At 47.6% G+C, this 25,980-nt stretch overlaps 1 protein-coding gene across 1 annotated transcript in view; it reads right to left on the reverse strand.

The window, feature by feature from the left end:
- Positions 1 to 1,468: 1,468 nt before the first annotated feature.
- ANOS1 (anosmin 1) overlaps positions 1,469 to 25,980 on the reverse strand; it is a 186,862-nt gene continuing 162,350 nt past the window's right edge. The window contains exons 9-14 of the mRNA XM_030305678.1: positions 24,413 to 24,559; positions 12,692 to 12,786; positions 10,476 to 10,647; positions 9,452 to 9,672; positions 6,572 to 6,713; positions 1,469 to 5,311 (exon numbers count right to left, since the gene is read on the reverse strand). Of these exons, the coding sequence (XP_030161538.1) occupies positions 5,253 to 5,311; positions 6,572 to 6,713; positions 9,452 to 9,672; positions 10,476 to 10,647; positions 12,692 to 12,786; positions 24,413 to 24,559 (836 nt within the window). The 3' untranslated portion in view covers positions 1,469 to 5,252. The remainder of the gene's footprint in view (positions 5,312 to 6,571; positions 6,714 to 9,451; positions 9,673 to 10,475; positions 10,648 to 12,691; positions 12,787 to 24,412; positions 24,560 to 25,980) is intronic.

Genomic DNA, 25,980 nt, shown 5'->3' on the forward strand with positions numbered 1-25,980 from the left:
GAACAGTCACTGGCATGCCCCCACCCCGAGCTCCTGGCGACCACTCATCTGCCTTCTGCATGGGGACTTCCTGAGCCCAGACGTCTGATAAAAATGCAGGCATACAGGGGCACCTGGCTGGCTCGGTCAGTTGAGCGTCTGGCCTTGGCTCAGTTCATGATCTCACAGTTCCTGAGTTCGAGCCCCACATCAGGCTCTCTGCTGTCAGCACGGAGCCTGCTTCAGATCCTCTGTCCCCTTCTCTCTCGGCCCCTCCCCCACTCACGGTCTCCCTCTCTCTCTCTCTGTCTCTCTGTCTCTCTGACTCTCTCTCAAAAATAAACATTTAAAAAATGCAGTCCTACAGTATGTGGTCTTTGGGGTCTGGATTCCTACATGTTACTGCTAATTGTTTTTAAAGAATCTGTCACCATTGTGATTTGAAAATTCCTCAGTGATGTTCAGAACATGTTTCTGTCTGTGGCTCACCTGCCAGTATCAGTCTTATCACTGTGGCTTCCAAAACGTGTCCCCAATCTGTCGGCTTCCCTGCACATCTGTGACCGTTGCATTTTAATCCGCAGTCCCGTCTTTGCCAGGACAAAGGCCACGTCTTCGGCCTGATCTGCCCCTTTATTTTTCTTCACATCAGCTCTTCTGCCCATGGCCGCCAGAGTGATCTTTAAAAATATTCGCGAGACCTTGAACTTCCTATCCTGGCCTCTCTCTCCCTGCATCCCACAGCGTCTCAGCTCTCCACCTCTGAGCATTTCCATTTATTATTATTTGCTGTTCATTTATTGTCATGTCTTATCTATCACGCCTCTGCCTACTTTGAGGAAGAAAGCAAACGGGGAGCTTTCCTTTTGTAGGCAATGTCCCACCTCTAGAACAGGACCAGGTACACAGCAGAAACTGAGGGAATGTTTGTCGAATGAATGTATAAATCAGGTGGGTGATTTTATGGAGGAAGGAGAAGATTGAGGTTCCCCTGGAGAACACCATGTTATTCCTCACTCTTTATGTGGTGGCATTTGGCTCATTCAGAGCAGATAGATACGCTGATGTCCCAGTGGGAAGTGCAGGAAAGGCTCACAATTGTCCTTGGATGCTGGGAACCGGGAGCTCTGAATACAGTGCATGGTGTTGAAAACCACAGAGGCAGGGACAAGGACTAAGAGAAGTTCATACCTCTAGCCTTGTATGCATGCATGGGGGAGGGGGACACTTTGAATTGTAGACTATTGACAAAAATGCCACCAAAGCCATCAGCAATAACAGCCGTAAGCAAATACTATGAAAGAAATCTCAAGTGTCATCTCCAGGCCCCAGAATACTTTCATTAGGATGAGGTACGTTTGCCACACCTCAAATTCCATTCATACTGACTTTTTGACTCTCGCTGGGAACATAGGGGGAAAAAAATGGAAAAACGAAAGTGTGGTTTTTGTTTTTTGTTTTTTTTTAATAAATGAGTCTAGTCCACCGGGCAGGTGTAAGGATACTTTATTACTGAATCAGTATGTACAAACTCTAACATGAAAATAATGAGTCACAGAATATCAGACTATTTACAATACTTTTTTTTTTTTTTACAAAATGCTTTTTTTTACAGGATTACTTCTCTCTAAATAACATGACAGACACACACAAAAATCACTTTTTTTTTATTACAGACATAAATAAATATTGACGTGAAATGACCAGTCTAAGAGGCGTGATCTCTGTTGGCCATTTGGATGAGAAGGTAGGTCTTTTGTTATCTGCACACTACAGTATAATTAAGTAAAGAAATAGTAACTTTACATACAGACCTCTGTTAATCACTCTGTCAATGGTAGAACTTGCTAAAATACTCAGTAGAGGTAAGACACGGAGTCTGGCCATGCACAATCATAGGTAAGAGTCACCATCGTTATGCATTTACTATTTTCCTTGAGTTATAAGTACATGCAACAGTTAGCCTTCCTGTTCTGGTTACAACGTGAAGGTTTGTATAAAAAGATTCGGCGATAGTTGGAATCGTGGGAATGAGCAAACTTAGTTACTAAATCCATGGCACAAGGTGTAAGAAAGGGCATTAAATAAATAAGTCATTATCACAAGTGACGCTGACTAGTAGGAAGGACAGAATTACTGTGGGTACTTGCACGATACAGACACGAGTCAAAATTCAGCGTCGCCATCACGGGTTTCAGAGCACATAAGACACACTACGGGGGCTTTGAAGTCGAATGTTGTAACTTCCCGGGGCTTACTCCTGTGATTTACTCAGTTCCTTATGCAAGGCAAAGAATCACTGGCTGTCCCCGGTTGGGGACATCTGGCGGGTAAGGAGCCAGGGACGCTGTGCTACACCCCAGAGCGTAACCGGCCCCAGCGCCCCATCTGCTGAGCTGCAGAAAGCCTGCTTTGTAGAGTTAGTGACGGGCTCTTTCAGGTTCCCAGGAAACAGACGTATCTTTAAACTTGGGTTTGTTTCATAATCGTTTCAAAAAACTCCCTGCCATCAATTTTAGTGTCTCTACTATGTCATATTAAAACAACAAATGGCTTAAAAGGGCACACGCTCACTTATAGATGTCGCCCCACGGGGCTCCAGTTAGAAAAAGAGGGCAGAACGGGTAACTTCACCGGCCGCTGCGGTGAAGCCGCCAGCCGGGACTTGAGGACTTGCTGTTTTGGGTGGGCATTTTGAAGAGTGAATACTGTCACTGAATATGTGTGTCCTCATAGAAGGGAGATGCATTTAATTTCAATAAGATGTATTCGAGACTTAGCCACGTAGACTGTGTTTAGAGAAAAAAAAAAAAAAAACCCATAGGTTATATCCCTTTATTAGGGCAGTCAAATTTTTAAAATTAAAAAAAATGTATATTTTGGCCGATTTGCATATGTTTGAAATTCATAGAAGAAACTCATGTTTCCTTAATCACCCAATCAATAGCGTTTTTCTTCCAAAAATGTGAATAATATTTAAGTTACGAATGTTACTGCAGAATTAGATGCTCCTAGGAGCTGCTTTCGATTTCCTAAGGGAGCTGTAAGCTTCGGAACGTTCATGCAAACTAAACATAGATTTGCTTATCGTCTCTCACCCAGATAAAAGAAACATAATTAAACTTTACAAAATTAAACTTATATAATAATTTAATATTTTGTATGTATGTATGTATACACGCCTCCATTTTGAACTATACAACCATACAAAAATTTGCTGGCGCAAATATTGGGTTTGTTCTTGACAAAGTAACAGACAAACTTGTAGCCAACGTTAGACATCTTCATTTGCGGAAATTTGACAATTTGAAATTCAGCTGCTGCTAAGGGCACTGGCATGAGTCAGAGCTTCCTGGAAGATACTGTGGTGTTGGGTCAAGCTCGGGGCTGTTTGAAAGGAGGGCTGTCTGCCGTGCTGTGCGTTCCAAATGCGAAACTCTGGGAACCAGGTGACCTCACACCACGTTGTGCTAAGGGTGTCGCAGACCCTGTTGGGAGCTGCAGAAAACACTTAGGAAGCAACACGCGCTTCCTGCTGAGATCCCCCAGGAGCGTCACTTGTGCTGAGCTGCAAAATATTGCCTGTGTCGTCGACTTTTAAAAGTCGTTACCACACAGGAACCAGTTTTCAGTATCTGTCACCACATATCCATGCGTATGGACCGTGTTTCCTAAAGATGTGCATCGACAGGGCAGGAAAAACAGTCTCTCTCCGTTTTGTAGAGCATTTGCTTCCTGACACTGTGGAGAAGCCACAAGAAGTGAAGGAGTCCAGAGTTCTCTCCTCCAGGAGCGGTCAGGGCGTCCGCACGCTCTCAGGAAACCACACCACGGTAAGTACCCAGTCCCACCATCAAAACCCAAGAAGACGGTACCGAAACCTTCCCCAGTTTACGTAGGTACATAGTGGGATGAGGAAGGCTTTCCTTTTAAATGTTTAACTTCTGACACATTGCTGTTCCCTCATAGAAGAAACACCGGTGGGGAAAATACATAATCCTTTTCTCTAGAAGCACTGTGTCTTTATCCACCTTCGGTAGCTGTGAAAACCATTTCTTCGGTGAGTCTCAAGGTCTGTGATGTGTGTGTGTCACACACACAAACAAGTACACAGACACAAAAACATATCTGTGCATTTCAAACCATAAATGTGGATATTCCCTCAAGAGCAAACTTTATCCGACTAAACGCTTCTGGGTGTAAGGCTGCCCCAAGGTGCACTGCAACATCACATATGGTTGATATGTCTTGACCCGAGTCCATGCCACAAAGGGGTAGTCTGGAGGCAAACGGTACGATAGAATGGATTTGAAAGACTAAATAGCCGTCCTCTGTCAATCATGGCCTCGTGTTTCCTACATGACCGAGAATAGGGAATATTCTAGCATACAAGTAGCTTACTTTGATTAAGAAAAGGCAAAACTTAGTGAGGACTGGAAGATACCCGGTAGTTGGGATCCTTTCATTTTAAGCAAGAGGTTTTGTAAATTTTTAGGTTCGTGAAGTGGTAAAACAAAGCCTATCAGCGGCTCTTTTCTGCATTAAGAAAACAAGGAAAACGTAAGTAAGAAAACATGTCAGGAAAATGTCTCATTTTGCAGGATGAAATGTTAAAAAGTATCCCCAGGAAAGAAGTTTCATTTCTCCAAGGCAGACTCTGGATAGCAGTGTGATTGGCTGAATCTTTCCTGTTTTGGATGTCTTTTGAAAACCGCCGTTGACAGACGCGATGCTCATTCGCCTTTGTGTGAACGTAGCTTAGGGACATGCGGAGATTTAAATTAATTGCTGTATTTGAGGTTAACCTTTGTCAGTTAAAAATTACACGTGGTATAAATCATCTTAGGAAAGATCAGAATAAATAGGGCCTAAAAACTGCATCATCTCAGTTGACTCTGCAAATCAAAGCCATCGTTGAATCTAAAAACGTGTTGTTGGTTTAGCGTCATGCTTCGTGTGCAGGTGTGGACTGTGTTGAGAATGTGCTCCTCCAAATGCAGGGAGATCTCACTTCTGCAGTCATTCGATGGGGATTCGTATGTGGATATTTTGGCGTCCAGTGTCACGGGCCTCACCTTCCTTTCCTCCGTCCCCGCAGGAAGCTGGGTCCGTCCCCACTGGCTGTGTGTTGCTAGTTTCCAGAGGTTCCTCGGATGCAGAGTTACGGGGGCAGGGAGTTGTGTGGGGCGCCTGCCTGTAGAACCACACGTGCCGGCCCGGCAGCTCAGCACGCCGGCACATTCCTTCACTTCTTAGACGTCGTTTGGAGCCGTCTAGTATCTTTCTGGGGAAGCCTTGTAATGATGAGGATGCCGATGTTTGAGGTGGGGTCCTGAAGGGTGACAGGACAGACGTATCAGTCATTGCTGCTTTGCAGGAAGCCGGGTACCGGCTGACGGTGAAAGGATCGGAGCCAGGAAGTCTTCCCTCCCACGTTCTCGTCTTCCCTGCTCCGAATCAGCCTCCCCTCCTGCTCTTGCCCACCCCTCGGTTTCTCCCCCAAATCCGTAAACTCACAAGAGGACTAGCACAGCCCCCTTTCCTGCATCGTACAGTTATCCAAGCACACCAAAGCCCTTTCTTTTCTTTTCTTTTAAGGTTTGTTTTTTGACAGACAGAGAAGGGGAGGAGCAGAGAGAATCCCAAGCAGGCCCTGCACTGTCAGCGTGGAGCCCGACGTGCGGCTCGAACTCACGAACCATGAGATCCAGACCTGACTGAAACCCAGGGCCGGACAGTCAGCCTACTGAGCCACCCAGGTGTGCCCCCCCCCCAAAAGTCCTTCTATTTCCTCGGAAGTTAAAAACGTAACCAGTCCTCGCGTGAAACCCACTTTCAAAGGAGGAGTATCAGGACAGCATTCACCCGACCTTTACAGAGAGAAGGGGCTGCCGAGCTCTCCCAGGCTCATTGGCGTCTGCCTCAATTCTAGCTGCGAACGGTAATCGGGGCACATGTAGCTAGTACAACTGTAAATGTAAAACCAGGATTCCTGCTCTATTTTCTTAGCAACAGACAAATCTGGAGGCACCGCTTTATAAATTTAAGCTGGAAAGAGATGAAGTCCATAATCTAAAAATCGGCAAGAGTCTCAGTGTTTTTGAAACAGTGGGTGACGATTCTTTGTAAAAACCTGGACTTCACAGTAAATCCAGTAGATTGATTTGGGTCATAGTATGAAGAAAATGTATGTCATATATTACACTCAAACGTGTGTCGTGAGAAAATAATCCTTAGCAACGTGTTTCCTAGATCATCGCATGTGAAAATCGTAGTTTCTAAAACAATTTCAGATTGCTGTGAGGTTATAGATTTTTCTCCCTCATGTGTATTTACAGTGTAAAAGGTAAGTAGAGAGCCTGATACGTGTAGAAAACAGAAGGGAGGAAAGGGATGCCAGGCAGGGAGGGAGCACTTAGTCACCAAGCACACGATGATGCTAATGTGGCTAGAATCAAGTCCCGTGTGGACACACATGGGGCGGAAGGACTTGAGATGAAGAGAACCCCCCGCTTCACAGGGATCTGTGATAACTCGGTCATTTATCGGAGTGTTTGCCCACATCTGCTGACTTTCTGTGTCCCACACTCACTGTGCACCGAGGGCAGTGTGAGGTCGGGCGTCCGGAAAGTTTTGATGGTGGCCGGCCCTTCCCCTCCCGCGGTCAGCACCTGCACTTCCAGTCGGTACAGCGTAGATGGCCTCAGATTGGGCACCGTTAGGACGTAATGATCCTGAGGGAGCCACACAAAAGGAAATGCTCATCAGTGACCCTTTGAAAACAGCAGGCACAGTGCAGACGCATTCTCCCGCAGGCTGGTCCCAGTCAGAGAACAGGTGTGAGTGGTCAAACGGGTGTTAGTGCAGAGACTGGGTGTGAGCACGGAGAACAGGTGTGAGCGGCCAGAGAATAGGTGTGATTGTGGAGAAAAAGGGAGCGGTCGAGAACAGGTGTGAGCATGGAGAATAGGGATGAGCCCTTGAACATGTGAGCACAGAGAACAGGTGGGAGCACGGAGGATATGTGAGTGTGGAATAGTTGTGAGTGGCCAGAGAATAGACCTGAGTGTGGAGTAGGGGTGAGCATGGAGAATAGGTGGGAGTGGTCAGAGAACAGGTGGGAACATGGAGAACAGATGGGAGTGTGGAGAAGAGGTGGCAGTGATCAGAAAACAGGTGGCAGTGGTCAGAGAACAGGTGGGAGCGTGGAGGACAGGTGGCAGTGGTCGGAGAATAGGTGGCAATGGTCAGAGAACAGGTGGGAGTGTGGAGAACAGGTGGGAGTGGTCAGAACAGTGGGAGCATGGAGAACAGGTGGGAGTGTGGAGGACAGGTGGCAGTGGTCAGAGAACAGGTGGGAGCATGGAGGACAGGTGGCAGTGGTCGGAGAATAGGTGGCAATGGTCAGAGAACAGGTGGGAGTGTGGAGAACAGGTGGGAGTGGTCAGAACAGTGGGAGCATGGAGAACAGGTGGGAGTGTGGAGGACAGGTGGCAGTGGTCAGAGAACAGGTGGGAGTGTGGAGAACAGGTGGGAGTGGTCAGAACAGTGGGAGCATGGAGAACAGGTGGGAGTGTGGAGGACAGGTGGCAGTGGTCAGAGAACAGGTGGGAGTGTGGCGGACAGGTGGGAGTGGCCAGAACACTGGGAGCATGGAGAACAGGTGGGAGTGTGGAGGACAGGTGGCAGTGGTCAGAGAACAGGTGGGAGTGGTCAGAACAGTGGGAGCATGGAGGACAGGTGGCAGTGGTCAGAGAACAGGTGGGAGTGGTCAACAGTGGGAGCATGGAGAACAGGTGGGAGCGTGGAGGACAGGTGGTAGTGGTCAGAGAACAGGTGGCAGTGGTCAACAGTGGGAGTGTGGAGAACAGGTGGGAGCGTGGACAGGTGGCAGTGGTCAGAGAACAGGTGGGAGCGTGGAGGACAGGTGGGAGTGGTCAGAGAACAGGTGGGAGTGGTCAGAACAGTGGGAGCATGGAGAACAGGTGGGAGTGTGGAGGACAGGTGGCAGTGGTCAGAGAACAGGTGGGAGTGGTCAACAGTGGGAGTGTGGAGAACAGGTGGGAGCATAGAGGACAGGTGGCAGTGGTCAGAGAACAGGTGGGAGTGTGGAGGACAGGTGGGAGTGGCCAGAACAGTGGGAGCATGGAGAACAGGTGGGAGTGTGGAGGACAGGTGGCAGTGGTCAGAGAACAGGTGGCAGTGGTCAGAGAACAGGTGGGAGTGGTCAACAGTGGGAGTGTGGAGAACAGGTGGGAGCGTGGAGGACAGGTGGCAGTGGTCGGAGAACAGGTGGGAGCGTGGAGAACAGGTGGGAATGGTCAGAGAACAGGTGGGAACGTAGAGAACAGGTGGGAGTGTGGACAGGTGGGAGCGGTCAGAGAACAGGTGGGAGCGTGGAGGACAGGTGGGAATGGTCAGAACAGTGGGAGCGTGGAGGACAGGTGGCAGTGGTCAGCGGATGAGAGCATGGAGGACAGGTGGCAGTGGTTGGAGAACAGGTGGCAGTGGTCGAAGAGCAGGTGGGAAGCGCAGCAGCCTCACAGGGGAGACCGGCGTCTCCCACTCGGCCAGAGCCCTGTGCCGAGTTGCCTCTCAGCACCCCACTCGACCCTGGCAGCCCAGCGCACTTGGCAGGGTTCATGTGTGCCAAAGTGCCAGTTCTCAGGGCTCACCCTTGAGATTTCAGTGTTTGTTCCTTAACATAAGACTTTCCCATGGTTGAAAGTTTTCATCTGCACATCTTGTGATGTGAATTCTTGATCATCCAAAGTTCGGTCAACGAGCCAAGAGTTTTCCACAAAACACAGTATCTGTCAATGCCCAGGACTGAACATGTTTATTTTCATGCCAACACATTCTTTTCAGAAGTCAATAAAACCTAACACATTCATAGAATAACTACTTTTCTAATTTCAAGGAATTTTTCCTTCCGGACTTGTTTTTTTCTTTCCTTTCTTTCTCAGTGGACCAGGAGTTGGATGTCCTAAGGGCATTTTTAGAGAGGGTAAAAGCCCACACATGGGGTTTATTTTTTTCTTCAAGCCAAGGAATTAAGTGGCCTGGAAGACAGGCCAATTCATTATGGGCTCTCGCCAGACTTGAAGGGGGAAAAGGGAGAGAAACAACAAGCTTCTTTGAGCTGTTTTCCCCCAATTTAACCCTTCAAACAGGGCAGGTCCACTTGGACCCGAGGGACAACGGTTAAACCACTTGCCCACAGGACAGGCTCGGGGCTGCGGAAGGAATCCCAGGTTATGTCCCGCTGACCGTTTTCCCTGCTCACAACAGCACCCATCATAGGTCATGAATACTCGCACAACAATGGCTCCAGAAGACGAAAATGTGGGAAGACGCCTCAGCAGTATGGCACGCGTTGCAGCACGAGTCCCCCCCCCCCCCCCCCCAGTGGCCGCTGAGGCCCAGCCGCGGACATGAGCGACATGCACACAGGAAGCAAGTCAACACGTACGGAAGGCAGTATCTGCGACTGCGAGATGATGCTGTTGGGCAAGCTGTTCTGTCTGCTCTCCGTCGCGACCTCGGCCCAGGTCACCTGAAAGCCAGTCACGGGCCGATAGAGATTGGCCTTGGCCATCTTCCAAGAAAAGCGGCCCGTGATGTTAACATCTCGGACGACAAACGAGGCAGAAAGGTTCTCGGGCTTGGCGAACACCGTGGCAGGCTCGTGACCTGGGGGGAGAGGACGTGAGAGGCAGAGTTAGGCTGCGGGACACGGACCGGACATGGGAGCTGTTTGCACGTATCGCGGGCACCTCAGGCAGCCGCTCCCCAGGGGAGGCACACGCGGTCTGACCTCGGTCCTCATGCAGGGCTTCAGGCCATCACCTCCATGACCTACGGGGACAGTCAGCCAGAGGCGGTCCCAGTGCGGCCACTCTGCTGGGTGGCTTGGGGACTCTTCTTAGGACCCAGCTCTGGGGACGGGAGGAGAGAGGTCTCCGCCACGTGGCAAGATCTGGCCACTTCCTCAAGAGGAGAAGTGAGCGCCGTGACCGGGGTGGGTAGTGACGCTGCGAGAAGTGATCCCGTGTCAGAGCCGCGTTTCGCCAAGTCCTGGGGTGCTCGTTCCGCCTCAGGACAGGAGGACAGGTCCCGGTAAGGAGAGCAAACGGAGGAAGGTCGGGGGGGGTGTTGTGCAAAGTACGTAAAGGTAGGTCACGTGGCACAGCGGTGGGGTGAAAACGAAATAATTTCTATAGAACACGCCCGAGTACAAGCACTGGAGAAACCTTGGCTTCGTTTCTAAAGGGGTGATACTGCCAGCAGAGGATGTCACTGTTAGAGGTGACAGCAGAGGATGTCATGCTGTTAGAAGGACAGAATGTGGCCCACGGCCACATATTGCCTCCCAACCTGGGCCGTCAGATTTAGAAAGCGGGGGACGTTCGCTTTCTCGGGTGTTGTGCAATACAGTTTGGAAATGTTTTCCAAGCGTGGCTGGCATCACAATGCACGTTCAGCTCAAGACGTACCTGCTTCGCCGGGACAGCTCATGTGCCGGTGGCTTTTCCCCTTCAGGGCAGAGCACGGCGGAGTCGTGAAGAAAACGGTTTCTGCCTTCAAGCGGCCCTTGGGCCGAATCGGCTGCACAGTCACCTTGTATTTGCAGGAAAACGACAAATCCTGAAGAATGACATAATTTTCCTAGAGCGAGAGACAGAGGGAATATGGTAGCCATACGTCTCATTAGGGACCAAGATGTGGCAGATGAGTCCTCTTCTAACCAGGATGGTTTCCTGTGCGTGCGTGCAGTGTGGCTTTTATAAAAACTACGAAGGAGACACTGTGCATGCTCTGGTTCCTCACGACCGTGGGCCGTCCCATGGCGTGGGACACGGCCCCTGGAAGTGAACAGACCGCGGCGTGGCAGGACCGAAGCAGCTTCATGGGACCTTCCAGGCCGCGTGGGACGGTGGCCAGCCACACAGGTGGGAGTGCCAGACTGTGAACCCACGTCTCATTTGTTCCTGACGTCCAGTGTGTACCAGAGCCTGAGGCACACGTGTATGAGATGCAGGGGCTCAGCCCGCGGCCTCGGTCACGGGTCAGGATGGAGGCCGTAGTGGTGGGCAGGGTGGGGGACAGGCGCGGAGAGGAAGCAGCTGGCCCTCTGCCCAGGGGTGACGGGTGGGCAGGCAGAGCCAGGGCACCGGGCATGCCGTGGGGAGAGCAGGACCAATGGCAGCCTCTGCCTGAAACACTGCTCCTCGGGAGCAAATCTACACTCCGGATGGGAATCTGCTGGAAGCCCACGTCAGCCACTAAGGACAGACTTCGCAGCTGCGTAAAGAATGCGTGTGAGTGGCGGGGAAGGCAGGCCTCCGTAGCTACAGATAAAGTAGCCCGTGCTGCATCAGAGCTTGAAAATAAATGGGTCTAAACGTCCTTTACAAATGGCAGTGGACGAGGTGTGAGCCTTTAGCAGACTGCTTTCTTGGGATTTTCATTCTTATTTCTACCAGATACAGGATACGTGTTCAGCAAATGCTTATTATGACCTTCAGACTTTCTAGAGAGGGTAAGGCTAGGATTGGGTGGTCCCCTGAAAATAAGCCAGATTTCATACAATTCCAACGCATGCATAAGTAAAAAAAAAAACTACTAGAAGCCTCGCCTCTGCCCACAAAAAACTTAATAAGCCCTGCTTCCGGTCATTTCTTTCTCTGCTTTTCAAGTAGTTTTCCCTTTTTAAAAATGTTTCTTTTTTCTTTTTAAGTGAACGCCACAAACTTTGGGAACCACTTAAGAAAACATAAAAGGAACAACGTTGGCGAGCATGAGTTGGGACAAGTCAAATCCAGTAAAAAGCTGTATTTCTGCAGACCCACTGACATGTTTTATCTTACTACCTTAAAGTTATGTGATCAAGATAGGATTCTAAAAATACCCCACTTGCTGCTTTAGAAAATAGTCCAAAGAAAAATGTTCTGCTGAAATAGCGTATATCACCATGTGAGACATGTGGGGCCATGCCTTTGGAAATCTTAGACTGTCCTGCTAGATCACAGACAAGTTACTGGCATCGATATTCTGGACACCTCACCGCCCTCTGCACCGTTTTGCTGTTGGTCCCTTGATGGCCCTCTGTAGCTCGTGCATCAGCCCCAAATATTTGGAATAACACACTGGCTGGTACCGAAGGGTTCCTGCCTGCAAGGACGTAGCGTTCTGTTCAAGTGAAAAGTCAGAAACGGTCCGGGCACACTGTGTGCGACTCAGGGAACGTCTTTCCTTCCCCGGACGAGGAGGAACTAGCCAGTGACGCGGCAGAGCAAGATGGGACGTGACAGGGTCGGATGGAAGTTCACAGGCACCGTCCCACCTGCAGATCGTGCTGCCAACTCAGGACTCAGAGAACAATTCAAAGCTTCTGTCCAGCTAAGTCGAGACACACGGGGGGTCTCAGAAGCGTTTCCCCCTGACCTGGGGGTTCCCCACGAACCGCGTCTGCAGCCTCCGTGTTTCAGGCCCTGCCGTGTGCCCCCACGGGACGGAGCCCTCAGCGGATACTGCAGGACTGAGCACAAGGACCGTTGTGTTTTCACTTCCACCTCGCTATCATCCAACAGCTAATCCATGAGGACGAGCTGTGTGCGTCGTACCCCGGGCACGGCTCTCAGTCCGCTGTTTCCACACACCGAGGGAAGTGACATCGCGCTGAGAATCGGGCGGTGTGACCGTCTCTTACCTGAGTGATGGCAGAAGAGGTCTCTGCTCCGGCACTGCGGTTGTGGGCACAGACCTCCGGGAGCCACTGCACGTGGTATCGGTCGACGCTGACATCTGTAAGGTCGGAAGGCACAGAGAGGACGGTCTGGAGCCACGGGCCGCACAGCCCGCGGCTCTCAGATCGCGACAACGGGCAGCAAGGAAATGAAGCTGTGGAAGTGAGCCGCAGACGCAGACGCAGAGCCGAGGAGGCGAGCGGGCCTGCAGAACTCACTGTCGGGAGGAGAGCCTGGGGGGAAACCTGGCGAAATGCGAGAACCAACCGGAAAGCACAGGAAAGTCACAGCCACGGGGCCGTCAGGAGGTCTTGAGAGAAACGCAGCCGCGGGGCCGGCGCTGAGCGGAACCCCCACGAGAAAGGGCGGCACTCGGCCGTGGGCGTCTTTGCTCCCGGGAGAGGGAATGAGCATCCCAAGTGTGAATCCCACGGGTGGCTGACATAGCCGACAGACCCAGGCAAAATCAAAGCGTTTTCCTCACGCTGGGAGCACTGAGCAGTCAGACGAGCTCCCCTGTGTGCCTCACACGTTCCCCCAGCACAGACCCAGGTGGGCACCTTTCCCTTCCAGCGTGCCCGGGTGCATATCCTCACACGCCCGTGTGTCTGATCTCTGCGGAACCCTGACTTGCTGTCCAAGACAGAACGTGGGTTCCCTGGCACAGTGTGTCCACTGTCCACACGTGGCCTCACTTGGGGCAGATCTCTCAGATAAAGGACAGACTGATGACGAGCCCCCCGCCGAGCGTGGGAAGAGGAGGTGTGACCGGCATCAGGTTTATTCACCAACCCGCGTGCCCGAAGGTGTGGAAAGGCACTGCCCTGCCACCGATTAATACCGCGTCCCCGCTGTTCACGCCAAGTGTTTAACGGAGGTTTCCAGAGGGTTAAACGCTTTGACGGGATTGGGTGGTTCTAGTGGGAATTCACTTGGAGCACTTTGGATCGAGAAAAGAGGAGCTTTCAATCAGAGAGGACGAGCGGATATCAAGCGGGCACCATCAGTTCCGGGAACCACTTACCAGAGGTTTTAAGAATTACCCAACAGGCATCGGGGCTTTTTTTTTTTTTTTTTCAGGGGAAGAATTGTACGTTATACACAAGAATGAAGTCAATGAATGAATTCATATGCTTTCTTTCAAGTGGTGCCGTTCCAGGTATACAAACTGCTGCTCTCGGGACTTAGAAGCTCACAGAGCTACATAAACAACAAACAAAGCATGTAAATGTATGTTAGGCTAGAAGGTAATTTGGCTACAGATGAATACAGAAGAGAAGCAGGCAGGTGTGTTGCCTTATTGATTCACTGGCTTATGTCCTTGAGACAGAACTTTGCAGTGAACGTGGGGAGGAGGCCTGGAGGTTGCTGTGGGCAGAGCATGCGGCCGCGAGCAGGCCGTCTGCCTGCCGCTGCCCAGCTGCGGTGTTTGCGATGACGGAAATACCGCGCGTGTGGCGGCCCCTAGTCACTCGTGCCTGTAAACCAACTGAAGTTCGTGGGTCCGAACCCCGCGTCGGGCTCTGTGCTGACAGCTCGGAGCCTGGAGCCTGCTTCGGATTCTGTGACTCCTCTCTCTGCCCCTCCGCCTCTCATGCTCTCTCTCTCTCTCAAAAATAAACATTAAAAAACAACATTTAAAAATATTTAAAGACCTTATCTCCTTTCACGCTATAACATTGTTTATGATTGTAGAAGTTTGAAATAGACTTCTAGGGGCGCCTGGGTGGCGCAGTCGGTTAAGCGTCCGACTTCAGCGAGGTCACGATCTCGTGGTCTGTGAGTTCGAGCCCCGTGTCGGGCTCTGGGCTGACGGCTCAGAGCCTGGAGCCTGGTTTCCGATTCTGTGTCTCCCTCTCTCTCTGCCCCTCCCCCGCTCATGCTCTGTCTCTCTCTGTCCCAAAAATAAATAAACGTTGAAAAAAAAAAAAATTAAAAAAAAAAAAAAAAAGAAATAGACTTCTACTTACTTTTTCTGGGTGAGCTTACAATATTACAACATTTACAATATGCACTTTCCCTCTTTAATAACTTCAAAAAGGCTTGTTACTGACCTCCTTGGCATAGCAACCTGATACTTGGGATCATTTCCTCATTAACAACACGGGCAAGAAGAAACTGCTCTAGGGGCCTTGCCAACTAAATTCTGTAGCAATGATAACCAAAAATACCTTTCCCAGCAAAACAAGTGACAAGAAAGGTCAAAGAGAAAATTTAAGGCACGTAGATAAGAACCAAAAATTGTATCTTGGGGTGCCTGGGTGGCTCAGTCGGTTAAGCGTCTGACTTCAGCTCACGTCATGATCTCACGGCTTGTGGGTTCGAGCCCCGCATTGGGCTCTGTGCTGACAGCTCAGAGCCTGGAGCCTGCTTCGGGTTCTGTGTCTCCCTCTCTCTCTGCCCCTTCCCTGCTCATGTTCTGTCTCTCTCTCAAAAAAGAAAACATTAGGGGCGCCTGGGTGGCTCAGTCGGTTAAGCATCCGACTTCAGCCAGGTCACGATCTCATGGTCTGTGAGTTCGAGCCCTGCGTCAGGCTCTGGGCTGATGGCTCAGAGCCTGGAGCCTGCTTCCGATTCTGTGTCTCCTTCTCTCTCTGCCCCTCCCCCATTCATGGTCTGTCTCTCTCTGTCTCAAAAATAAATAAAAAAACGTTAAAAAAAATTTAAAAAAAAACATTAAAAAACATTTTTTTTTAAATATTATTTTGTACAGAGACAGCAGGTAAACAGAACGAGATGACAGTATGTGGCCAATAAGTAAAAACTGTATGTTGAGGGGCGCCTGGGTGGCGCAGTCGGTTAAGCGTCCGACTTCAGCCAGGTCACGATCTCGCGGTCCGTGAGTTCGAGCCCCCCGTCGGGCTCTGGGCTGATGGCTCGGAGTCTGGAGCCTGCTTCCGATTCTGTGTCTCCCTCTCTCTCTGCCCCTCCCCCGTTCATGCTCTGTCTCTCTCTGTCCCAAAAATAAATAAACGTTGAAAAAAAAAATTAAAAAAAAAAAAAACTGTATGCTGATACTTGAAAAAATAAAAAATGATTTTTTTTGAGTCAATAATTTTAAATTTCAGGAGCATCAGCAAACGAAATCTGTACTCATGTCTCATACTTAAACTCATGACAATGACTTAACTGATTTTGGCTCTGCTGTGAAAAAGTCACTCTAAACGCAGGCAGACAGAATAAAACTGGTCACCCGCCATTTCTGCCTCAGCGTCTCTCAGGCTTGTCTTTAGTGCAATGAGAAAACGGAAAACACAATTTGATAAAACACCGATTTGGGCCCTCAGGTCTCCGCACACTGCCTTGTAGTTCACTGCCATCACCCACAGCAGCCCGCTGGCCCCATCAACAGAGTCCCTCCACGTCCCCAGCATGGAGCACACGGGCACCAAAGTGGCACTGATGTGAAGTAAAGTCATCCGTAGCCGGGGACAGTCTGCGGGACGCTTCTCCTGTCAAAGCAGCTCGAGTAGGACAAACCAGAAGCAGAGCCAGTGTCCTGGTATGAATTTCTGATTCATACCCTGATTATTCTAGCCTGCTAATTTAGCATCCCTGACCCTCATGTTTCCAAAACACTACGTAAATACCACACGGCCACTTGTCTTTACCTTGGGTCTTCTGTGCTCAAGACCTTCAAAACTGTCCTGACCTTGGGGCACCTAGGTGGCTCAGTCGGTTGAGCGTCCAACTTTGGCTCAGGTCATGATCTCGTGGCTCATGGGTTCAAGCCCCCCATCAGGCTCTGTGCTGACAACTCAGAGCCTGGAGCCTGCTTCGGATTCTGTGTCTCCTTCTTTCTCTGCCCCTCCCTTGCTTGTGCTCTGTCTCCCTCATTCTCAAAAAAATGAATAAACGTTACAAAAAAAAAAGTCGTGAGATGGGAAGAGACTCTTGTCTGCTCTGGGGCTGACACTCCCTGCTGAGGGGACTGATTCTGGTTTGTGCTAATACTGTGATATGGCATACAGTGATAGCTGAGTACTCTCGGGACTCTAAGAATCGTATGCATTGTTTACAACATGGTTCTATTTTCATAAGAGGAGGTGCTAACAATGACACATTGGGGGCACCTGGGTGGCTCAGTAAGTTAGGCATCCAACTTTGGCTCAGGTCTGAACTTGCGGTTTCTGAGTTCGAGGTCTGTGTCTGGCTCTGTCCTGTCAGCTCGGAGCCCACTTCAGATCCTCTGTCACCCTCTCTCTGCCCTTCCCCCATTCACAGGCATTCTCTTTCAAAAAATAAAAAAAAACAAATGACATTGGACACCCGCTTTCAACTCCATCCCCTCCCCCCCATCAGCTCTAGATGAGCTCAGCCTTGCCTGAGTTCATGGTCCGCTTTCTGAATAATTTTGTTCAGTCCCACGGCTTTCAATATCATTTTCTTGGACTTCCAGGGAAGAGGGCACAGGAGGAGGATCCCAAGGTCACATAATGACACAGATACAGCAAGATAACACCCACCTCAGTGTAAACAACCCAGAAAATGACCTGAAGCCTCGCAGAACAGACTCATGACAGCTACATGTAGAGAAGAGGCACTGTGAAGAGGGTAGGAAGAGCAGAGACATGGTTGGCAATTAACCAGAGCCCCAGGACTGTCCCCGGAGAGAAACTCCATGGGCGTGGACCCTCACACCAGGCACCCAAAGCACAGGGGGACCCACACACGGAAGACAAGGCCCATAATGTCTGGCTTTGCAAACTAGAGGGGCAGAATTTCTTGAATTAATTTACCATCAGTAGAGCTTAAACATTAAACTCAGCAGGGATGACTCTGGAGAGCTGGAGGGTGAGGAGACAGAGTCCCCGCCTTTAAAGAGACAGCATAACAAATAGTCCTGCTGAGATACAGCACAGAAGCAACAGGATGAGAAACACCTGGGGTTCACAGGGGGGAGATCTGTTTAGTAACCTTAGAATATGTGCTGCAGGGAAGGGATCTTTGGGAAGTTTCTCCAAGAACAACAGTGGCAGGCACCATTTCTCTCCCCGCCCTCCCTGCCTCGAAACAGGGACGCCTGCTGCAGGACAAATACCCTCTACCTGCTGGCTAGCAATGCTCCTCTGCAGACACGCCCCCTGAAGCCAGATCTGGGCTGCACGTGGCCCTCACGAACCTTGCTAACTCCGCACACCCCTGCCCCCGTGTTCTCCTGCGGGACCCACCCCCTCCAATACACCTTTGGCCAGAGCCCATCTAAAGCAGTGCACCCAGCCTGGCACTGTGCAAACAGTCCCGTCAGGGGCCAACATCACCCCAAAGCAACTCCTGCCCCAGGGCGAGGGAAGGTAACCAACATGCCAGGGCAACTGCAGCTGTAGCCCTGCTACAGCCTGGTCTGTACAGGAAGAACGCCCTGCCAATGCCTGGTCTGACCCTACCCAAGCCCAAGGTGACCCCAGGCTGGCCCCTAACAACACAGGAACCAAACCCTGCCCACAACAGGCAGAGAGAGCCATGGAAGACAACTGGCCTGAAGGGAAACCCAACTCAGCTACAAGAGTGCAGTGCACACAAACACACAGAGCAGACTCCCCTGAGGTGCCAGACTCTGGTGAACAGGGGACACTGCATATGGGGCACTACAGAATTCTTCTTCATAAGGACACTGCTTTCAAGAGCAGGAGACGTCACTGACTTCCCTAACACAGAGAAACACACACGGAGAGTTAGACAAAGTGAGGAGGCAGAGGAATATGTTCCAAATGAAACAACAGGACAAAGTCACAGAAAGAGAGCTAAACAAAATGCCTGATAGAGAATTTAAAGTAATGGTCATAAAGATACTCACTGGACTTGAGAACAGACTAGAGGATCTCAGTGAGAACATCAACAGAGAGATAGAAAACATAACGAAGAACCAATGAGATGAAAACATCAATAACAGAAACTAAGAATCAACAAGAGAGAATAAACAGGAGACTAGAGGAAGCAGAAGAAGAGAGGCAGTGCATACCGGAGGACACGGTAATGGAAAGCAATCAAGCAGAACAGGAGAGAGAAAACCATTAATAACAACAAATGAGAATACACTGAGGGAGCTCAGTGACTACATGAAACGTAATAACATTCACATTATAGGGGGATATAAGAAGGAGAAGAGAGAAAAAGGGGCAGAAAATGAGTATGAGGAAATAATAGCTGAAAACCAAATCTGGGGGAGAAAACAGAAAGCTGGATCCAGGAGACACAGAGAGCCCCCAAAATATCAACCCAAGGAGGTCCACAGAAGATACATAGTAATTAAAATAGTAGAAAGTAGTGATTAAGAGAGAATTTTACGAGCAGCAAGAGAAAACAGTTGCATACGAGGGAAACCCCCTAAGGTTATCCACTGATTTTCAGAAGAAACTCTGCAGGGCAAAAGGGAGTGGCATGATATATTCAAACTGCTGAAAGAAAAAAGGCTCGCAGTCAAGAATATCCAGCCAGCTTATCATTCAGAATAAAAGGAGAGAGAAAGAGTTTCCCAGACATACAAAAGCTAAAGGAATTCATCACCACTCAACCAGCCTTACAAGAAATGTTAAAGGGGCCACTTTGAGTGGAAAAGAAAGACCATAAGCAAGAATAAGAAAAGCAGTAAACACAAGCGGTAAGTTTTTCTACGAATGGATTCACAAAATAAAAGGACATCAAGTATGACACCATATGCCTAACATGTGGAGGGGAGAAGAATTAAGAATGGTTTCAAGCTTAAGTGACCATTGGAGCACCTGGGTGGCTCACTCGGTTGAGCATCTGACTCTTGATTTCGGCTCAGGTCATGATCCCAGGGTCATGGGATCGAGTCCCAATATGGCCTCTGCAATGAGCATGGAACCTGCTTAAGATTATCTCTCTGTCCCTCTGTCCCTCCTCCACTTGCTCACATGCACTCTCTCAAAAATAAATAAATTAGACAAGATAGACAGATAGACAGTCAGTCTTGTCTTCAGCTTCATCTTGCCAAGTATGAAAATATTGCAAGCTCGTATTTAGGATATGACTTCAGGACCAAGTGTCTAACTAGAATATGAAAAACAGCGTCATTAAATCAAATGTTTCCTAAGGGGATACATATGAAAATTCTATCCTAAATGCCTTGCTGTTCTGGTTCTGGAGCTCAAGTTCTTCCTTCCACAAATGAATTGAAAAGTCCTTGAGAAGTATTTTTAAATACTGACATTTATTTTCAGCATGCTTCAACTATGCTTCAAAAAAGTAGATGTCTCTAATTTGTTCCTGAAATATACCTAACTCGAAATAAAAAGTAAAATGTATCCAACAGTGTCTGGCAAAAATGAAAGGCTGCACAATTTTTAATTCAATGTTAATCTCTAAATTCCAAACATCTAATGATCAAGAATGCTGGCCTGACTGAACTCAGAGCTGTGAGAAAGAGACCATCTCGGAGCACCGTGGAATAGCTGCGGTGAGGGGAACTCTCCACACTGATGGCAGGGGACATACACATGGAGAGGCAGCAGAAAATGCCCATTTCTTAGATGGGAGTTTGTTCTCTAAGCATCTCTAACACCAGAAATAGCACCTGGTACGTAGTACATGCTCAATAAATGTTAGTTGGATGATATCCTTTCACGAAATAATGCCTCATTCTCTTCATATTTGTAAAAATGCTTTGGTGAGACAGACTTCCTGATTTTGTACAATTCTGTAAAAGAATTCTGAACACCCGGGCAGAAGGCATTTCTACTCAAAGTAGAAGTACGTTTTCTCTCTCTGAGCTAATTTTTCATATTTTTGGAGTGCAAACACTAAGTCTAAACCAAAAAGCCTAAAATAATCAATTGTAGATTCTATTCGGAACTGATGTCTGTAGAATAACAAAAGGACAACTATTCCTTTTATAAATAATGATTGTTCCAGAAATTCACTGTTGAGGATATTTCTTTCCTTCCAGAGCATTCACTATTATAAGCCAACTACCATATGCACTAAGGTGGGCTAATATTTGATGTTTGAGTCACTTCCCTACAAAATTATATGCTGTGTCATCATAAATAATACAAAACCACTGAAGCTCTCTCTGTGAGAATATTCAATGTGAGTGAACAGATTTGTGCTTCTGAGTTCCTAACTCCCAAGTCCAAAACCAATGTTCTGGCCACCCTCACTTTTAGGAAATGTAACAGATAGGCAGAAACCAATTTCTACTTACCATTTTGTCTCAATTAGTGAACGAGATTCTCTTCTCCTCTGATTTGTCACCAACATTTAGTTTCTTTTAGGTTTTCAACTCAGTGTATCCAATGGTGGAAATTAGTTACGATTAAAGAATATTCAGGTACCTGTGCCTAAGGCTTTCAAACCATTTGAGATGGGTCTATTGAGTTGTATTCAGTGCACACAATTATAATTTTACACAGGGAAAACGTCCAGAAAGCCAGCCAAAGTGTCCTTTTCATAACAGAAAGAGAGCTCATTTTCACATTCTGAACAGAATTCGTAAAATAGTAGCACTGTGTTTTGATTTAAAAGGCGTCTCCTTTCCTACATTTGTGATAATTATGAATGTACACATGCTTCATAAGTGTCTGGGGAACTTTGGTTTGGGATTCCGTAGGTCACAGGGTGCCTAACAGGCTTCTAGAAGGAGAACAAATGTGGAATAAGTTCGGCACACATGCTTTCCACTTCAGAGAGGGCTGGACTCTCCAAAGCTTTCCACAGTCTCCTTCTACAGAGGGTTGTGGTACAGTGAGGCTCCCCTATGTTTTATATGTTAATTTGGCTTTCAAATTTAAAATCAAAAGGAAAATGGGATGGATATAATTTAAGAAAAAGCGCATTCTGGAGGAAGACAAAACTCTAGTTAGAGCATGACTTATTCTTAGTTCCTAAGTGGCCATGTGATCTGGTGAAATCAACCTACATCTGCCAGCAAAGTAACTCTACCGCACGGTGGTTCCAGTTTAATCTGCACTTGAAGACAGATGTGATTCCTTGGTCGTTGTGGGTTCCAGTCATTATCGTATGGGAATATTGACCATACACGTCTGCAATGATCACTTGTATTCCACCCTGTACTGAACGTCAAGGCAAGGGAAAGGAGTAAAATGTCAAAGGTCTGGAAAGGAAACTATAAAATTCTCATTATTTACATGCTACGTGATTGCCTTTACAGAAGAATGGAAAAGAATCGTCAGAGGAAATGTAATGAGCAAAGTAATATAACAATATAGTTGGATTCACCATCAAGACATAAATAGAAGATGGATTTTTTTTAAGTTTATTGATTTTGAGAGAGTGAGAGTGCAAGCTTGGGAGGGTCAGAGACAGGGAGAGAGAGAAACTCAAGCAGGCTCCGTGCTATCAGCACAGAGCCCAGCGTGGGGTTCAAACTCACGAACCATGACATCATGACCTGAACCGAAACCAAGGGTCGGACACTTAACTGACTGAGCCACCCAGCTGCCTTGGAAGATGCGTTTTTATATATGGCAGCAAAAGTTAGAGAATAAAATGGAGGGAAATGTATGCATGTATATATCATAGGATCCAAATGAACAAACACCTCGGAATAATCATATCAAAAAGTATTACAGCTTCCACATTATATATTACAAATTACTGTTGAGAGGAAATTTTAAAACCTGAATAAATAAAGTGATATGTCAAGTGTGCAGATTTTTAAGGAGTGAATTCTCCAGTCATTACCACATATTTATTACTTTTTGAGAGACAGAGCATGATCAGGAGTACAGCAGGGCAGGGTCAGAGGGAGACACAGAATCCGAAGCCGTTCCAGGCTCTGAGCTGTCAGCACAGAGCCTGACGCGGGGCTCGGACTCAAGAACCGTGAGATCGTGACCTGAGCCAAATTCGGACGCTTAACCAACTGAGCCATCCAGGCGCCCCTCCAGTCATTACCATATAGATTGATTGTAATTTCAGTAAAGATCTCAGAAGATTTTTGTGGAGATCGAGAAACTAGTGCAAATTTTTATACAAGAATACAAAGGGCAAAGAATAATCAAGACAATTTGAAAAAAAGTAAAAAAAAAAAAAAACTGAAAGGCTATTATTAAAAATATGTATAAACCTACAGTAGTTAAGACAATGTGGTAATGCCAGAAAGTTGGAAAAATATGCCAAATGCCTCTACAGAAAGTTAAAGAAATTAACTTTCCCATAATATTTGATTTAGGGCCAAGGTAGCAGCCCAGAGCTTTGGGGAAACAGTCGTTTTTTTTTTTTTTAATGTGTCATTTAGTTTTGAGAGAGCGTGCAAGCAGAGGAGGGACAGAGATCAAGGGGGACAGAGGATCCGAAGCGGGTTCTGCACTGACAGCAGCGAGCCTTACGCGGTGCTCGAACCCATGAGCCATGAGATCATGACCTGAGCCGAAGTTGGACGCTTAACCGACTGAGACCCCCAGGTGCCCCAGATGTCAACAGTTGTGAAGAAACCGCTGGAACAAGAAGAACTCCGACACCAGTCTCCTGTATGGCACATGAGTGAATACCAGAGCAACACTGCCCTTCCAGAAGAAATGGAAGAATTGTAAAAACTGAGCTCTTGAAACAATCTATTTTTTTGTATGTTTTCAAAACGCATCAGAGAGGATAAAAGTGCACCAGGAGATCCAAAAGGACCATGTCAATAACACAAGATAAATATGCTACGAATAAAGAAAACAAGATGAATTTATCCCAAAGATAGCCACTCCAGCAAATACTCAGAACGAAGAGAATGTATTCTGAGGGCAGATCTTTACTGAAGAATGAGTCATAGCATGGAACTTCTGAAGGCACCTGACTGGTTTGTTTCAGTGGAGCATTGGGATAGTGTGGCGTGTCTGTGCACAGTAGCGATTCAAAAATGTCACCGGAAGGGGCGCCTGGGTGGCGCAGTCGGTTAAGCGTCCGACTTCAGCCAGGTCACGATCTCACGGTCCGTGAGTTTGAGCCCCGCGTCGGGCTCTGGGCTGATGGCTCAGAGCCTGGAGCCTGTTTCCGATTCTGTGTCTCCCTCTCTCTCTGCCCCTCCCCCGTTCATGCTCTGTCTCTCTCTGTCCCAAAAATAAATAAACGTGGAAAAAAAAAAATTAAAAAAAAAAAAAAAATGTCACCGGAAATGCGCGACAAGGTAGAATGCTCATATGTTATACGAAAATGTGTGTGTTTTACATATAAATAGTATATATGGGGGGACATACACATAAAACAAATGAGGGAAGAACAGAAACACAGATAACTTCCGAAAGGACATCCACCTAAATGCTGTTCCTATGAAATACTACTGAGATAAGTGACTTTTTTTCTCCATTTCCATCTCCAAATCCAATTATTTGGGTTGCCTTTTTTTTTTTTTAAACAAAAATCTCATTTAGGACAAAAATTTACAGCACAAAATAATGAGTATTTCAGAGACAAGATCGGCCTTCTGAGAACACAGTGAAGACAGGCTAACATCCCTGAAATGTTAACGTGCAAGCAGCTGACTGATACTGATTTCCAAATGTGATACAGATTCCTGGGAAAGACGGGGTTGCCCATCCAGACTTCACAACAGCAAGGCATTAAAAAAAAAAAAAAAAAGGACTAAAGTGTTTTGTTCAGCTCCCGTGTTCCTTAATATCAACACCGTGTCTCGACTTGACTTTCCCACCAGCACCCTGAGATCACTGGGCTACTTAATGCAAATAACAAATCATCAAAGAGCATTGACGCACCTTCAGTCTTTTTCCAGTAGACCTTCACCTGCAGCTGGTTGTCGTGATAGAAGGGAGCTCCGATTTCCAGGAGGCGAGCAGGCCGTCGTCTTTGGAAAGATGGCTGTATGTGCACCACACTCTTCCTGGGTTTCCCAACTTGCTCTTCTGAAAAAAGTACAACACTGTGATTCCCTTGTTAAACGTAATCGGTGATCAGTATACGTTCACCCCGGCGAGAAAGGCGCTCTGGTGCAAAGAGGTATAGACAGCATTTCTCATTATAGATTTTTTTTTGTAGTTCTAAAGAAAGTAAGTAAAAGTTTCCATGTATCATGGAAACAATACAGATAGCTTTTCACAGAAGTACCAGCATCATCTATCCAACACCTGGGGCGAGGCCCTAAATGGAAACCTTATTCAATCAACTTTGTACGGGAAATATCGAGTCAGCAAATGAAATGCAATGCAGTGATACGTTAGATGGGGGAATAGAATTTAAGGGTTCTTTTTTCTTCCTTCCTTTCCTCCCTTCTTTCTCTCCCTCCCTTCCCTTTCTCCCTTCTCTTCCTTTCTTCCACCAGGAAAACCTTCTCTGAATGAGGTAATTCAAACTTTGATTTCCAACACTCTGAGCTAGGCTATTTCTTATCACATCGCTGTTTTGTGCCACAATCTGACTCTAGTTTTACTGTTCTTTTTATTTTGCTGTTTTAATTTAGCTGCATCTTTCCCATTTGTGCTATTCTTAATTCCTAAAATCCGCTGGGTTCCTTCGTAACTACGTTCAAGACTCCATTAGCTCAGAAGGCACTGGCGCTCCTTGTCCGTGCCTGGCATGACGCTCTGTCCTTCAGAACTCACCCTATGCTCTTCTAAGGGATGATTTCCCAAGATGTACAGAAACAAACCTTCCTCAGTGCACCTATACTTTCCCAGCTTTAAGTAACTTTTCCTCCCCTTTAATTTGTCCCTCCAGCTGATCTTGAACTCCTGTAGCAGCAGAACCTTCCTCTAACCTCGCTTGGATTTCCACTGCCTGGCTCAGGGACACACATGTAGTGGTCGCCTAGTAAGTATGTACTGGATGAAATGAAATCTGAGTTCATGGCTCTAGAGCTGTTACCAAGCATTCACTTGTCTGGGTCTTGCAGAATGTTTTACTTATTTTGGCACAGTAATCCTTTGCCACGGGATTCAAACATGCTTTTTCTCCAGGGTACACGTAATCAACCTCACTTTTTCTCCAGGTATATTCCTGGTGGTGTTTGGTGTGCTCGGTGAGCTCTGCCACAATTTTATTTGTATCCATACAGCCATCCTATGAAATAGAACACGGTCAATAAACTATCAGTAGAGGGCTGGACTGTAAATACTTTCAGCTTCGTGGGCCACACGGTCTCTCCCGACTACTCGCTCTCATTACAGCACAAAAGCAGCCATAGACTATCTGTAAACAAATGAGAGTGGCCATGGGCCAATAAAATTTTATTCACAAAAACAGGCGGTGGGCTGCAGATAGCCCGCGGGACATCGTTTGCAGATACCTGAGCAACCGGCATTAGCCTACACATGTTACAGACAAAAGA

Source organism: Lynx canadensis, chromosome X (genome assembly GCF_007474595.2).
Source record: "Lynx canadensis isolate LIC74 chromosome X, mLynCan4.pri.v2, whole genome shotgun sequence".
In the NCBI taxonomy this organism is placed as follows: domain Eukaryota; kingdom Metazoa; phylum Chordata; class Mammalia; order Carnivora; family Felidae; genus Lynx; species Lynx canadensis.